This window comes from Sprattus sprattus (genome assembly GCF_963457725.1).
Source record: "Sprattus sprattus genome assembly, chromosome: 17".
Classification (NCBI taxonomy): Eukaryota; Metazoa; Chordata; class Actinopteri; order Clupeiformes; family Clupeidae; genus Sprattus; species Sprattus sprattus.
In genome coordinates this window covers 26,902,363-26,918,746 of record NC_137915.1, presented here as the reverse complement: position 1 = coordinate 26,918,746, position 16,384 = coordinate 26,902,363, and the positions used below count along the sequence as shown (strand labels likewise).

At 39.4% G+C, this 16,384-nt stretch overlaps 2 protein-coding genes across 3 annotated transcripts in view; one reads left to right on the top strand and one right to left on the bottom strand.

The window, feature by feature from the left end:
• uba5 (ubiquitin-like modifier activating enzyme 5) overlaps positions 1-16,384 on the top strand; it is a 48,723-nt gene that overhangs the window by 20,275 nt on the left and 12,064 nt on the right. The gene's annotated exons all lie outside the window — the stretch shown is intronic.
• Positions 613-11,211, bottom strand: LOC308378305 (uncharacterized protein). The gene is made up of 5 exons (XM_080855173.1): positions 11,094-11,211; positions 6,909-6,986; positions 6,682-6,792; positions 2,278-2,313; positions 613-1,429 (listed from the first exon to the last, which is right to left on the bottom strand). The coding sequence occupies exons 1-5, from the start codon at positions 11,208-11,210 to the stop codon at positions 1,346-1,348; spliced, it is 426 nt and encodes a 141-aa protein (XP_080711299.1). The 5' UTR covers position 11,211; the 3' UTR covers positions 613-1,345.

Below are 16,384 nucleotides of genomic sequence, written 5' to 3'. Positions count from 1 at the left end.
GGGGTGGCACCTCCTCACTCTGTCTATGTCTATATGGGGGTGGCACCTCCTCAATCTGTCCAGGACCATATTGGGGTGGCACCTCCTCACTCTGTCTATGTCTATATGGGGGTGGCACCTCCTCAATCTGTCCAGGTCCATATTGGGGTGGCACCTCCTCACTCTGTCTATGTCTATATGGGGGTGGCACCTCCTCAATCTGTCCAGGTCCATATTGGGGTGGCACCTCCTCACTCTGTCTATGTCTATATGGGGGTGGCACCTCCTCACTCTGTCCAGGACCATGTGTGCCACCTTAGCACAAATAATTTGCCACTACTTGATAACAGCAAACTAGCTAGCTAAGTTACTTGACAGCGACAATTGCTTTTAATGGTCAAGCTAGACACAAAACGCACCACTCACCACTCTGGTCAACCACATTTTTAATGCACATTTTTTAAAGATGATGCCAAAAACTGTTGTTTGATTTTGGATAAATGCTCAACACATATGTGCTGATGGTGGGTGCAAGTGAGACCACAGTGTCAATGAGAATAATGCCAAATAGAACGGACAAAGTGATTCCTTGAACATCAAGACAGACCCGTGAGGATGACTCATTATGCTCTTTATTCTAGTTTCAAGAAAGTCTGCAAGAAAGTATGAATTTTAACCACAAATACCAAGAATTAACATATATTTTGTTTACATCAGTGCCATTCAAAACGTGACATATTCTAAAAGCTCAGAAAAGTCCACTCTGATGTCATGGGGTCTACAAACAAAAATGTTACATGTGGTTGCTTACAAATTGTGTGTGTGTTGCTAAGCTGGTCAAGTTCCTTAGGGTTTGCACCTCAGTAGAAAACCAAAAAATAATAAATGCAGTGCATCCTTTCACAGAACAGAACTTTTGAATAATTATTCAAATTGATTTTCTAACTTAAGATAAGAGCTGAGTTATGCTGTTGCATGAAAATGTTATCTTGTAGTGGTCTGAGACCGTGATACAGAACATCAGTAATTTCAACAGTAATGCCTTAACTGAGCAATGAGGCTGGCACCAAATTGTTCTTTAGGCACAGAAGAAACCTAGATGAAGCAGGACAGTTCGGTGACTACATAAGAAATATTTATAATACATTACACTACAGTACAAGAGGAAAGTTCCTGGAATTATGAATAGGCCATATTGTGTTACATAAATGCTAACTAGGATTACACTAAAAATCACAATATGTAAAATATTAAAATGTGATAAAAGTTCAACTTTGTTTGAAAGAACAAATGCACTTAGAGTACGTGCTTCGGTTATATACTTCATGACACTTTGGGGTGTAATAGACATGAATATAGTGCCTTCCTACATTTTTCCTTTCATGTCTAATCCATTCCAAATCATTTTGATATGCTTCTTATTTGCAAGTTGTCTTCTGGTTGTCCTCCCCTGTAGATCAGATACAAAAATAACACTTTCACTGATTTATATCAGTTTGTTCATAGGTCATAACATGATAGTACATTTGTTTTTCACACATGACCCTCCAGCCTGCCTGCCTTGGAACAGAAACACTTTTTTGGTTGTTTATCAGGCAAGTGTCACCAAGTGTCATTGGGTAGAATAATGCAATGCTAATAAATAACTTAAGAATCAGTAACACAAGCACATGATTTAGTAAAGCCTTTAATACATGATACTATTCCCAAATCAATTCTATGAAGGCTTCACTTTAGCGGCTGTCTAGATACTTAAATCCCTCAAAGGGATTTTTGGACCATGGTATAAAGAAGAAGATGCAGATTTTCCCACATTCTTTCCTTGTGTGGATAGACTGAAAAATCAATGCATTTATGGAAATGTTTAAGACCAAACTTGAAATAAATCCACTTGATGAAAACACTGACAATTGACATTCATTTCACATTCATGTCCATAAATCCCTCAAAGGGATTTTATCCAAATGTTTTAGTTTTAGTGGATCTGAAGTGTACTTATCTCTATTGAATTTTTCTTCTAAATTAATAAAAGCATATTAAAATAACTTGCTAGGTATGTGATTTTAGTTCAGTTAGATGGCATTATTATAATTGTCCAGGCTTACTTTGACCATACCTGGGACATGTGAAATGAATGTCAATTGTCAGTGTTTTCATCAAGTGGATTTATTTCAAGTTTGGTCTTAAACATTTCCATAAATGCATTGATTTTACAGTCTATCCACACAAGGAAAGAATGTGGGAAAATCTGCATCCTTTTCTTAATACCATGGTCCAATTAAAATGCGTCTGACTTACCCTTTCCTGTCTGTCGTCTCTCTTCACCCTAGTGACCTACAAAGACAAAGGACGAAAAAAAAGTTTACCAATGGTTGAAATTCCTTTTCCTTTTACCAAATTCTTTTGAACCGCAGTAAAGGCACCCTACTGTCACAGCTTCAGGCTGGTGTGTGTCAGGATGTGAGATTCTGCCTGCGCTCAACACGGAGGGGGGTATGCTTCCCTGAATGACTCTCTGCATTGGTTTTCCACTTCGCCTTGCCTTGGTGGTCAGCAACAGTATGGAGTTCCATCTAGTCATTTTTCCCATTTCACATTGCACCTCATAATAAGTAATTGAGGTTAACAGACACTCTTAGTGGCGGAATAAAGAGGTCGACTTTGATGCGAAGGGACCCCCTTTAGGATTACATTGTACAAACATTTTGCGGTTGCCAGTTATAGGGTTCTTACTCAATACTCAACCGATTTGATTGTTTTTGTCCTAGTAAAAAGTGGAAAATATGACCCAGGTTAAAAAACCCTAAGTTTCCCTTTAGGACTAGGGCTTTAGGGTAAAGTAAGTCACGAGTTGTCAATCGGAATAGTCAACTCATGACCATTCCAATAGCTAATGAATTCTCAAAATGTTATGGCTACACTCAATAAACGTATGGTCCTCTTAGCAACTAACAGTAAATTAACCTACTGTCAGTAAGCCTACAAATCATCAGAAGGATTTTAAAAAGATATCAAAGCATTTTCAGCTTGCAATTTCGAATAAATGAAATGTTATCTGGAAATGGCTGTTAAGAGTAACGGTAGAAGTCAAGATGAGATCTTGAGGACCAAGAAACCTCTCAGATAAAAAAGACAGGACAACTAGTCCCCTCAAATGACCAGTAGGAAGATGTATCTGACACCGGTGTGGTGCTGCACTGTTCGACTGTGCAATGCTGCTTCCACAAACAGGGTCCTAGAGGGGCCATCAAAAATAAACTTCCAATGATCTAACCATAAATTCTATTGTCCTAAGTACAACTTTGGGATTTTGGCATTGTAAGCATTCGTACATCTTGATGGGTCCGAACTTTCAATAAGGATAAGTAATGATCGAAACTGGACCAGTATTGAATTAAGGCCGTTTTTTACTTCTCCGTCGGAGCAAAGCCTCATGGGAAATGGGACCATTTCTTTTTATTCAGACGTTACATAACTTTCATGACCACAAATATAAATTGGCCAGCGAATGAATTTGTTTCTTAATGTAGAATGGTCGGAGCAAAGCCTCATGGGAAATGGGACAACTCCCGCACAGTTAAACTGTTAAACAAACTCCTGCACATAGGAAGAAGGCTGTTATCCTAAATGGGATTTATTTTATTGTCAAAAACGCGAAGTTGAGTTTATTTACAGCCAACACCATTATATTACAAACACTGACAACACACACACATAATGAGAAGGTAGCATACACCTGGCGATTCTCTTGCCTTTAATCTTTCACCTTTGAATAATGTAAAACGTCGTTTTAATGCGCTGTTGCCGTCCTTATAATTATTATTGCCGCGGTAAATTACTTTCAGCACGCACAGCCGTCGTAGAAGTGTATAAGGCCTGTAAGTACGATCAAATCCTTCTGAATCCGACCACCCGCCCATTTATTTTCGAGGGCGGAGAAGGTCGGAGAAGGATGCAGAAGTATATTTCATGCTTTAGAATGCTATTACTTCTGCCAGGCTCGTAAATGATACTGTTTACCCAACAAACCATAAAAAAACAGAGAAAATCCACGGTTCCTGACGTAGCACCTCATTCAGTGCCTGAAGTCAATTATCGAGGGGAGGCACTCTCCTTTAAGTGCCCACTCCAGCACCAAACGGTAGGCCAATGAATGGGGGGCTGCATCAGAGAGGATGTCAGTTTTAGTGTTCTAACTAGATTTTGAGTGTTTTTGTCTCTAGTAAAAATGTTGACCCCCAAAAAAATATCTAAAAATAGGGTCCAGGTTGAAAAGCCCAAAGTTTCCCTTTAAGACTAAGGACATTTTATGAAAATTTCATGTATACATAAGGACAATATTAACTTCTTTGTATAAAGGTACTACTTGCCATTTATTTATAACGTTTTAAGAAATATGCATGTGTATAAAATGTAAGATTATTAGTTTAAGGGAAGAATAGGTTTGAATACAATACTAAATGTAGAGTATCGCAGTTATATCAGAACACAGGTAAACGATCATAAATGAGTATAAATATAGTCGCAAGCAGCAACCATTGGGGTCCAGGCAGAATTTCATCAAGTTAGAACCTTTACATCACAGGCATGTAAATGCTGAATTCGATTGGTTGTTGGCAACCATTTTGTAAACTTAAAAAAATATGAACAAATACAGTAAAGTATAAGCATACCAAATTTAAACACTTGAGCTTAAGCAGTTCTTAAGATATCGAAATGTGTCAGTTGCAGCGCCCACTATGAACAAAACTTCAAAACAGAACTTCAAATTTGGGGTGTAATCAAAGAATGCGGTAGGATGCAGTGTGTGACTGTTACGGTCCTCTGTAATTTGTCTTTTCTGTTTCGTTAATAGGTTTCAGGTGCGACCTGAACGTGGAGACGTTTTCTAACTATGTTAAATATTCTGTAATCTTTCGTCACTTTTGCTTGAAATAACTACCCCCTAGACACGAGCCCCTTTGACTCCTGGTCGTTTGATGTTGAAGTCAACAAAAGCTGGCCATACCAGTGACATTTTGTGAAGTTTGAACCTATATCACAAGATGTTAGCTAGTGAAATGCTAGGTTTTTGCTTTTAACATTTCTCACTAGGTGGCACCACTCCATAATGAGGTAGAGTAATGCACCTTCTATAGGCCAATTGTTTTTGAGCTGTTGAAATATGCCAGTTGCAGCGCCCCCTTGTGGATGACATTTCTCTTACGTAATATGGTGTGTGTCCAAACAATGTGGTAGTGATTCAGCTTGTCAGATTTAGTGGCCAGTGAAGCGCTGGATTTTTGCATTGAACAATTTTCACCAGGTGGTGCTACTCCATAAAGGAGTAATTTAGGCCCTTTCCCATTTCTAATCTCCACCCCTACCCCTACCCCTTGGCCCTCGCCTTTTCAAACGGAGCAATAACGTAGGTCTAGGCGTCGGGCTTGAAACGCTAGCCCTACGAATTGGGATATCCCTTCAACAATTACGTACGTCATCAGTACGCTGCGTCAGCTGTTACATAACCGGAGAGCGACAGCTGTCACTCACCAGACATAAACAAACATGGCGCCTGCAGCTGTTGTGGCTGCACTGTCCTGGGCCATTGGGATTGATCATTTGTGTGATGCTTTTCCTGCTGTTTCCGACATTTTTAAAGGGACTCGCGCGATGTTTCTTCTTTAATGGCAGCTGCCAGACTCAACTTATTTCCGCCATCTACAGGATTGGGGTGTGAATGATCACGGGTTCGCAATGCATTGGGGGAAATCGGTCTCACCCCTCCGTTTCAAGTGTGCCCTCGGATAATTTTCCGTTTGGAGGGGTGGAAAGCCCTTCCCCCACCCCTACCTTTCTGTCTTAACGTGATTTGGGATATCCCTACCCCTACACGTGAACGCGCAAAACGGAGGGGAAGGGGAAAGGCGTAAGGCTAAGGGGTGTAATGGGATTCAGCCTTAATATCATTTTTTGGCAGGACTGTTGCTGTTACCCAAAAAAGAGGCCAAAAAAGGAGCAAGAAGGAAATGTCTGAAATCTTGAAAGCAAGTGAGTGGGATGTGTTGGTCAGACAACTTTTGCATCATTTTGGTGTGCTAACAAATCGTTTGTTTCTGGAGCTGCCAATCCTTTCTGTGCTTTTCAGTAGTGGCTCAGACTATGGTGACAGTGTAAATGTGTATTTGAAGATTAGAAAATCAATTTATGTGCAATAATCAACTGAATAGATGGAATGAGTAACATCAAGGTAGGGAGTACAAGTAAGACATATTACGTATGGAGAATACTCAAGTTAAGAACAAATACATGAAAAAACCTCCTGAAGTTAATAATGGAGTAGATGTGTTTTTAATTAATTGCCACCTCTATGTATAAACTAACGGTTGAAAACCATATGATGTGTGTCTAGTATGTAGTCAAACTCTGGACCAAAAAAAAAACGAACGTAAAGAAAACTCATCGGTCAAGTCAGAAAACTGATTGCTTTGTCCAAAAAGGTATTGAAAAGAGTGAATTTGAGTAGACCAGGGCCTCGTTTCCCGATAACGACGTATCTTAACGGCCTACGTGGATTTTGGCGACATCGTAGACTCATCATTGCAGTAAGTGCGGCGTCGGGAAACCGCTCTGCAATATCCCTCTTACGACCGATTTCAAGTTCTTTTTAGCGTTCGGGAAACTAGGCCCAGTACAGTTCAAATCAAGAGTGTGGTAACCCACCTGCAAAGGAGCGGCAGGGTAGTTGTTGCTTAGCAGCGAGAAGGAGCCGACACGCGATTTGCGCTTGAGTTTCCGCTTGTTATTGGACAGATGTCTTCTTGATCTGTCAACCTTGAAGAAAAGAAAAGGCATTGCATATTTCACACATTACACATTGATCATCTTGCAGCTTTACAGATAACTTCTCTTTACTCACATGTAGCATATTTCATAATTGCTCATTTTACCTGTATGAGTAAGTTGGGGCTGCCCTTCACTGTAATAGCTCCAGTTTGGCTTAGGTTACTTTCCCTTTTCAGTCGAGTCTGATGGACAGGGATTGCATAGGAATTAACAAAACAGAGTACTGCAAGCAAATCATACAAACGGCTTTCTATTACATTTGAAAAATCATCCTGAAAAATTCAAGGTAGGCTACTTTTTATATGTTCAATCCAGCTCAAGCTTATGTTCCAGATTACTTTAAGGGGGTCATCGTTTGCCCATTTCTCCACAGGATGATATGGTTCCTTAGGGTCTTAATGAAATTTCTGCAACATACTTTGGTCAAAATACCACAAGGATCAAGTAAAATAGCACCCTTCTCACTCGGTCAGAGCGACCTGTTTTGAGTGCCTGTTCCTTTAAATGCTAATGATCCAGCTTGCCCCACCCCCCTCCTCCGTGGGCCCTGGCACTACCATGGCAACTGTTGTGTGCAACTGTTGTGTGTGCGTGTACCTTAGGAGAAATATGGCTGCTGGAGACTTTGACACAGCAGTGTACTCATACCGTTTTGAATCAGTCAAACCATGAACAAGTAAGAGAATTTTGGCTTCAACAGGACATTTCTGAATGGTTAGTTAACTCTTATGTCACTCCGACAATACTTTTTGTATGTTCGTACAGTGGCTACGGCCTTGCTGAAACCCAATGCTAGCGAGTCAAGTATGTAAGTGTGTTTAGGTAAGAGTATGTAACTAATACATTGTGTAATGTAGGTTACTGGTAGTGATTATTCTGGTGTGTAAGTAAATGCAAGTAACGCAAACATTATTAAGTTAGGCCTACTACACCAGTAAAACTCAAGCTGTAACGTTTATGTGTTAATTGTAACCCAGCATTTAAAAAACCTTCACATGCAATGTTGTTACTTTTTGACAAACATGACTACTTTGTTTGTGAATTATTAACATGTTACATCACTTATGCCATCTCAGTCACCTTACACATGAGTATTAACCAAGCTGTTACTGTATATTTATTGTAAAGCACCTCAGGGAAGTACTGTTACTGTATTAATTGTAAAGCACCTCAGAGAAGTACTTGTAATCTATACCACCGCACTTTGTTGAACTCTTATATATGAACTCTTAATATATATATATGTATATCTTTATCTTTTAGCTATTTGTACTATTGTTGTGTTATATTTAGTTGTTGTGTTTTATGTTGTCCCTCATCGCACCAAGAGGAGCAGCACTCGGAGGCTTTTCTATTCTATTTCTTCTAACTGTAGCATGATGCCTCCTGAACTATGCTACCTGACCTGGTGAACAAGACTTCAAGTCACCTAGAACTACTCTCTTTCTCCTGACTCTGCTACTCTCTCTTTCTCCTATCTTGCTCTTACCTCTTCAGCTCTTGGACCTAAGGTCCCTATTCACCATATAGTCTGCTCAAGGCAGACGCAACAAACTCTTTTTCTGCCTAAGAGAGTAAACAAGTTTAGTGTAAGCAGCTGCAACAGAAAGTTTGCTAGCTAACTCTACAATGGGAGCAAGCAGAGGAAGTTATTGTGAAGATGACCCGCAACTGCAAGTTGAAAAATAAGAGTCCCCAGTTCTTCTGATATTCACTGCACAGCAATGACAAAATTACTTTGATACAGTACAGTTGCATGTACCTATGGTTAGCCAGATTGGTAACCATAGTAATTGGCTAAAAAGAGTAGATAAGCCCAATTATATCCACCACGGAAGACAAAGTATTTATCCCATAACTATACATCGGTCAACATTATACATAACACAAACTGAATTATTTTATCCCATAACATAATCCCATACCGTCTGTCAACGTAAGAGTCATACAAACTAACCTACAGTCTGTCAACGTAAGCATTACACAAACTAAAGTGTTTTATCCCATAACTAACCTACAGTCTGTCAATGTTAGACATAACACAAACTAGAGTGTTTTATCCCATAACTTTTGTCAATGTTAGACATAACACAAACTAAAGTATTGTATCCCATAACTAACCTACAGTCTGTCAACATTAGACATAACACAAACTAAAGTATTTTATCCCATAACTAACCTACAGTCTGTCATTGTTAGACATATCACAAACTAAAGTTTTTTATCCCAAAACTAACCTACAGTCTGTCAACATTAGACATAACACAAACTAAAGTATTTTATCCCATAACTAACCTACAGTCTGTCATTGTTAGACATAACACAAACTAAAGTTTTTTTTATCACAAAACTAACCTACACTCTGTCAACATTAGACATAACACAAACTAAAGTATTTTATCCCATAACTAACCTACAGTCTGTCATTGTTAGACATATCACAAACTACATTTTTTTTATCCCAAAACTAACCTACACTCTGTCAACATTAGACATAACACAAACTAAAGTATTTTATCCCATAACTAACCTACAGTCTGTCATTGTTAGACATATCACAAACTAAAGTTTTTTATCCCAAAACTAACCTACAGTCTTGTCAACGTTAGACATAAAGGTAAAACCAAGCATTTCAAGTCTTTCCATTAACAATTGTTTTGTTTTGCGACCTCAATCCTTAGCCTGTGTGAATATTTATATATCGTATATATTTATGTGTTGCTTTATCACATACATAAATAAATTAATCCCGGCACTGAACAGGACGTCATAGTGCAACACAAACAATAGAGCCATCATTATTTATTTTCACACAATATTTTCTCTAAAAAGAACTTGAAGCACCATGTTGTGTAGGCTAGCCCATCCTAATAAGTTCAAATATTGACTGCCTAGTTATATGTTGCTTTTAGGGACTTAGCTTGCTGTTTTGAGATCAAAACTCCTTACTACTGCTTTAAGAAAATTGGCACAATCTAACCTCACCTTACTTTCCACAGCCTCCATGGCAGGGTTACTTTTATCTATTCTGCAGCTGAAAAATGAAATAAACTACATATTTCTACTCAAGACATAATAAGCACAAGGGCTCTTATGATCTGGCATGATGTACTGAGATCCATTTATTCATTCATTTAAATTACTTTTGTTCTTTTCTTAAAATAAGGAACGTTCCATTGAATTGAATGGGCCATCCTGACGTTGAGATGTCCGCTATTTATTCATAATGACCGCCGCCACTGACAACGGGTTTCGTCCTTTTCACATCTTTCATATCATTCTGAAGGTGCACTTATTGTAACAAAAACATATTGTTACTTGAAGCATCTGCTTGAAGTCAGTGAATAATACATTACAACACAACACCTGAAACTTTAAAGTTCTATTTGTGTAAGGAACAATTTTTTCTCAGCTGAAGCCATGAAACGGCCATTCATTAAAGTCATTAAAAATAGATATTTTGGACAGTTCACTTCTTGGCAGGTAATCCTATAATCCTGTCAGGATTTATATCTCAAGAATGACTAGCAGACTATACATGATCCATCACATAATCCACAGAAACACTTACTCTCAGTACCTTTCACTGATGTCCTGTTGGATTTCATATATGATTTATTTATTTTCTTGTTTCTAGACAGTTTTTGTTTCTGGAGCCCACACACCAGGGACAATTATGGAAATACGTTTTTGACTATTTAGTTTGATTCTTTTCATGGCCCTCACATATGGCCCGAGCATCTGCTTTTGAGGTCAAGTCAATAAGTCAGCCAGTCTGACAGTACAACAATGCTCCTTTGTATTTTTTGAATCAGGAAAACTGGAGAAATTAACCTCACCAAGGGGACTGAAAAGACCAATTAAGTCATCATTTTTAGACATTCGACAGAATATATGCATGACATGCCTGGGCTTTCTCCTGGTATTTTTATATGCTTTACCACTCCATAGCCTTTAGGGCTTGAAGGTTGGCATGCAGCAATTATGACGCAGAAGTAGAAACCTTTCATGGAATTTTCCACCCTCCTGCCTGTGAAACATGTGTCTTCTTCTAACAGAGAAAATGCAACATTGGAAAAGCAGTAGATTGAGCCTAACTCTCTCTGACTTTATATCCCTGAGCTCCATACCTAGGCATGTAAATTGGTTGAAAGTCCACTGAGCCATGATATAAACAGCTCAGTGGTATAGTTTATCTATATATCTATCTATTTGAAAGCACAAGCGGCATATCCAGAGACTTAATAATACCACAGATTTGACCATATGCCATATGAAATGCTTCCTACCTGTGTCATGATATCTTGGTCTTTGATGAGGTCCCTGCTCATATCTTTGCTGTTCTGACTAGCTGCAAGTAAGCAGCTCTGCAAGCAGAACAAACAGACCCAGAGTGCGGCTTCCATAGCTGAGTGTGTGTCTGTGATCCCAGTAGCCAGGAATCCATTTTATACCCACAGTCTAATGGGAACCAGATGGGGGAAGTACCATGTCACAGCCACGGACACACACTCATATCCAAACAACCATGGACACACACTCATATATACCCAAACAGCCACGGACACACACTCATATATACCCAAACAGCCATGGACACACACTCATACCCAAACAGCCACGGACACACACTCATATATACCCAAACAGCCATGGACACACACTCACACATCCCTTAACAGCCATATACACACACAATCACATATACCCAAACAGCCATATACTGTACATACACTCACATACATCCAAACTCGCCTACTCTATGTCAAAACCAATAGTTACAATGACACTGAAACCATACTAATGAAACTCCAGTTGTACACATACTTAGAGCACACATGCAGTATGTACAGAGAGAAACTTCTATATATTTCTATATGACACACAGTCTCCCACGCAAGGCTGACTGAAGCTCCAAATATTTAGTCTTTCATCCAGGAAACTGTGGTTCTCTGCAGCCAAAATAGAATGTGAGTAAAAGAATGTCGGAACGGTGGAAGAGTTAAGTCCTGCCTTTAAATGTAACCCCTCCAACATTTCTTCCCAACTCCTCTTGCTTGTTATGATGTAGACAAAAACAGCATGTACTTAAAGCAATATTTTCCAAATGTTTTCATAAAACTGTTATTTCATAAGTGGATGTAAAACTCTTAATTTGAGCTCTCTCTTAATTATCTAGTTTCCTAATTCTGTAACTCTGTAGAATGTCTGCATGACGCTGGCTTTAAATAAATTCAAATCATACAGACATTGCGGCATGTTGCAAATAGATAAACGTACAGATATAACGGTATGTTGCAAATGGATAAACATACAGACATTACTGCATGTTGCAAATATAAATGTACAGATATAACGGCATGTTGCAAATGGAAAAAACATACAGACATTACGGCATGTTGCTGCAGTTCAATGACAAATGAGACTCTACTTCTAAAACATGACAGAATATCCAGCAACAATATGTTTGGTTTGTACCATTTCTGTACAATTGTTCTGTATTTTTTATAGTAATTTTCATATAACTGGTCATGTGAAGGGGAGATAAACACATCAGCCTTTCTGTAGGTGCTCAGGCAGTTCTTTATGTCGTTTTGTGGTCACAGGAACTTCCATCACAATGTTGCCAAATATAAAGCTAGCTTTTATCAGTTGTACTGTTGGCTGTTGGCTATTAGGTAACCTGCTAGTTTTGGAGAAAAAGTTCTTGCTGCCACTTTTATTATTTAATTTTAATTATGTAAGAACCAACAACCAATGATAATTATAAAATGATTGTACTTCTGCTTAAAGCAACACTATGAAATAATTTGCTACTTTTCATGATATGTTCAATTACTGGCAACTACTTTTGGGATCATTTTCAATTTCACTGTGATGGTATATGTGCTGTACAGACAAACACACCAGTCTTTCCCACTAGCCAACCACTATGCACTATGTAGTTCTGGGGTCCAGGACAGAACGCTCCATGAAATGTGAGAAAAACCTTTACAGCATGACATCGCTAACTAGCATGTCAAAAGACACCAGTGCATGCTGGCAAGATGTTATCGTGTCAACTGTTGGTGGTGTTTGCAAGGTGTTTGCATGACTTAAGGTAGTAAGCTTGCTAGTTTTAGACCAATAAAATAAAAAAATGCTTTTACTCCTTTAAAGTCACAAAAGACAGACATTGATAGCTGATCTCATTTGCACACTAACTATAACACAGGTCCTTTGCTTATTCACACCTTTACCCAACATTTTTTCACCCTACTCTTTCTATCTGTTTTCTCAACCCTTATTTATCTATCTATCTGTTATTCACACATTACCTTACTTTTTCCCATTTATATATCTACAGTATATACCTCATTGTTTTTATTGTTAAAACAGCATACAACCCCATACCCTGTGAATGTGAAAATTCACCATTATCTTCATTATCTTGCATGCTTGCATGTCACATTTAATCATGTTTTAAAAGGAGAAGTGCTGTAGTATTTATGAGCTGTTGCGAAGAATAAACTTTACAATGAAATGACTATGTTATCAACTAAAAAAGACTTAGTTTCACTCGCTATTTTGTTTGACGTGCAAGTGTTTGTGTGTGTGTGTGTGTGTGTGTGTGTGTGTGCGTTTTTCCTGTTTAAGCAATAATTTGGTGATAAATGACACCAGAAACCTTTCAACCCGCTGTCAAGTATTCGGCAATAAAGATGACCCAGCAGCGCTGTGTTAACTCAGACAATAAATCTGCTATAGCAAATAGCGATGCAGTGAAATATACAACTTGGCTGAATGTTTTTCAACTCAGACATAGTCACAGCAGAATTTCACCTGGCTATAGTCACATCACAGGCCCTGACCTTCCACTGATTCAAGTAGTTAAAAGTTAAAAACTATAGGAGAAAATGCATGTTTTAGTAGTAAGGTGAGAGTGCGCCCCCTAGTGACCTAGTGAACCCAGGACGGCTAGGATGGGGACGTATTGGTGAAGACAGATCTCGTTTCAACAAGAGGGTGTATGATGCTGAAAAACTCATTAGCAGACCTGCGGTATCACCACAGCCTGAATTTCAAGACAAATGGGTTGGGGTAAAGTGAAATAAATTGATGTCCGTGACCGTGACACTCACAACCCGTCTTCATTTCTAACCGATTCACCCCCATTAGTTACACCGGTGTTGATGATAAAGTTGTGTTAATGGCTGATTCTACTCTGAGAAACATTAAGTTAGCAACACCTTCGGCAATGGTGAACAGTATACCTGGAGCTAGAGCAAACGAATCAAAATAGAATCACACCTACAATTAATCACTTATTCTAAACGCAGATACACCAAATGTATTATTCACACTGGCTTAAGTGATCCACTTACGGCAATCAGAAATGACATAGTTAAACTTTGTGTCAGTATTTACTCATACCAAACAAATGCCAGACTCGGTGTATAGTTATAGTTTTCCCAGCCTAACACCTTTTGCAGTATCAGTGTATGGCAAGAAGGTCTAAAGAGATCAAAAGGCCACGTGTTCAAAAAGGCTGTGGATGCCACTTGGAAGACAATTCACCACTTTTAATTTCAGAGTCCTGTTCTGCTCGTCTGGGAATTCCCCGCCACCTTCACTGCATTTCATTTGCTCAGTTAGTCTGGCGAGGCGGCTATACCAACTTAGTTCAGCATTGTAAGGATCCTTGGAGCCAATCACAAACTGGCTATTGGCTACCTGGCACGCCATTGGCGGATTTAAACTAACAACGTCTACGTAACAAAATAGGTGTGTTAAACGGGTTTTTCAAAAACTTTTAACGAAATCAGTTTATTCCGTTTACATGAGCACTAGAATAACCAGACAGTCTAACTACAAAACCCGATAATAATCTGTTTTTATAGTGTGCATCTAAACGCCCTCAATGATTAAATTGAAAACGGGATGCAAAGACGGTCACCTGTATCATTGGTCTGATTGGGTGAAGGAGTGTCCAATTACGTGACTGAAGTGGACCGCCATTGCGTAGTTCGCCAGACTAAAGGCGGCTGCTTGCTTCTGCGTTGGGGTTAATTGTTTCGCAAAATTTACTCATAGCAGTTCATGCTCCCAAAGGCAGGCGTCTTGTCATGAGCCTGCCATTTGCTTTTTCGTTGATAGAATGCAGGCTGCTAGGCTCGCGTAAGAGCTTACGTAAAAAATTACGCAAGTCTAGAAAAAGGGGCCGACGCACGCAAGCATGAAAAGTCGCGCAAGGGTTGCGCAAGGGGCTTGCGCGGCCTCTTGCGCTTGCGCTTACGCTTACGTCTCTGAGCATAAATCAGCCTTAAAGGCGGCTGCTTGGTTCTGCGTTGGGGTTAATTGTTGCGCAAAATTTACTCATGGCAGTTCATGCTCCCAAAGGTTGCGCATCTTGTCATGAGCCTGCCATTTGCTTGGCAGATAGAAAGCTAATTCCCTAACAGAAAGCCTGAAGCTTGAAGTTCTTTTCAAACCTTTGCTTGGGTAGCACTGTTAAACTGAGCAGACATGCAGACTACATTTTAGTAATCTCATCACGTAACATTCGTTTCTAAAAACAATCACATAGTATTGCATGTTTTGCTGTGGTAGAAAATGCGTTAGCTTAATGCTAATGTATATGGAAAATCGTATAGACACCGCGCTAGGTATTAGCATCAATTAATTCACGTAAATGTTTTTGTATGAGCCTGACCATTTGCTCTGCAGATAGATAACAGGTTCCCTATCAGAAAGTCTGAAGCTTGAAGTCCTTTTCAAACCTTTACTTGGGAAGCACTGTAAAACTGAGTAGACATGCATAATATTTTAGTAACCTCATCTCGTAACATCTGTTGATAGAATGCAGGCTGCGAGGCTCGCGTAAAAGCTTACGTAAAAAAGACGCAAGTCTAGAAAAAGGGGCCGACGCACGCAAGACGTGAAAAGTCGCGCAAGAGTCGCGCAAGGGGCTTGCGCGGCCTCTTGTGCTTGCGCTTACGCTTACGTCTCTGAGCATAAATTAGCCTTAACTGAGCAAATGAAATGCAGTGAAGGTGGCGGGGAATTCCCAGACAACTGTTCTGCACCTTCTATTAAGGAAATCTGAACCCTATATTGAGGGGGTACAATTTTAAGTTATCTCAGCCTAACAACTTTTGAGGTGTTAGTGTGTTTCAATTCGGCCTTCAGAGGTCAAAAGACCAATCCAATTCAATTAAATTCAATTTTATGTATAAAGCGCCATAACAATACAATTGTCTCTAGCGCTTTACAGAGCCCAGAGCCTGAACCCCCTTAGTGCAAGCACAATGGCAACAGGGGCAAGAAAAAACTCCCTGTTAGTCAGGGAGAAACTTTAAGCAGAACCACGGCACATAAGGGGGGACCCATCTGCTTGAGGTTGGCCGGGTGGAGATAGGAAGGGGGGAAGGGGAAGGGTTGTGTGGCAGAAGGGGAAGGGAAACACCAGGGGTTGTACACAGCATTTGGTACACTGTAAAAAAAAATCCCGTAAAATTTACGGTGTAATACCGGCAGCTGTGGTTGCCTGAATTTCACCGTTAAAAATACGGTTGCTAAAAAGCATACTGTAATGTCTTTT

Bases quoted from the DNA above. Each gene is read 5' to 3' on its own strand.
- LOC308378305 (XM_080855173.1), bottom strand. From the start codon at position 11,210: ATGGAAGCCGCACTCTGGGTCTGTTTGTTCTGCTTGCAGAGCTGCTTA. The intron at 6,793-6,908 runs GTAAAATGAGCA...CTTTTCTTCAAG, and splicing joins GCCCCAACTTACTCATACAG to GTTGACAGATCAAGAAGACA. The intron at 2,314-6,681 runs GTGGGTTACCAC...TTGTCTTTGTAG, and splicing joins ACCCTGCCGCTCCTTTGCAG to GTCACTAGGGTGAAGAGAGA.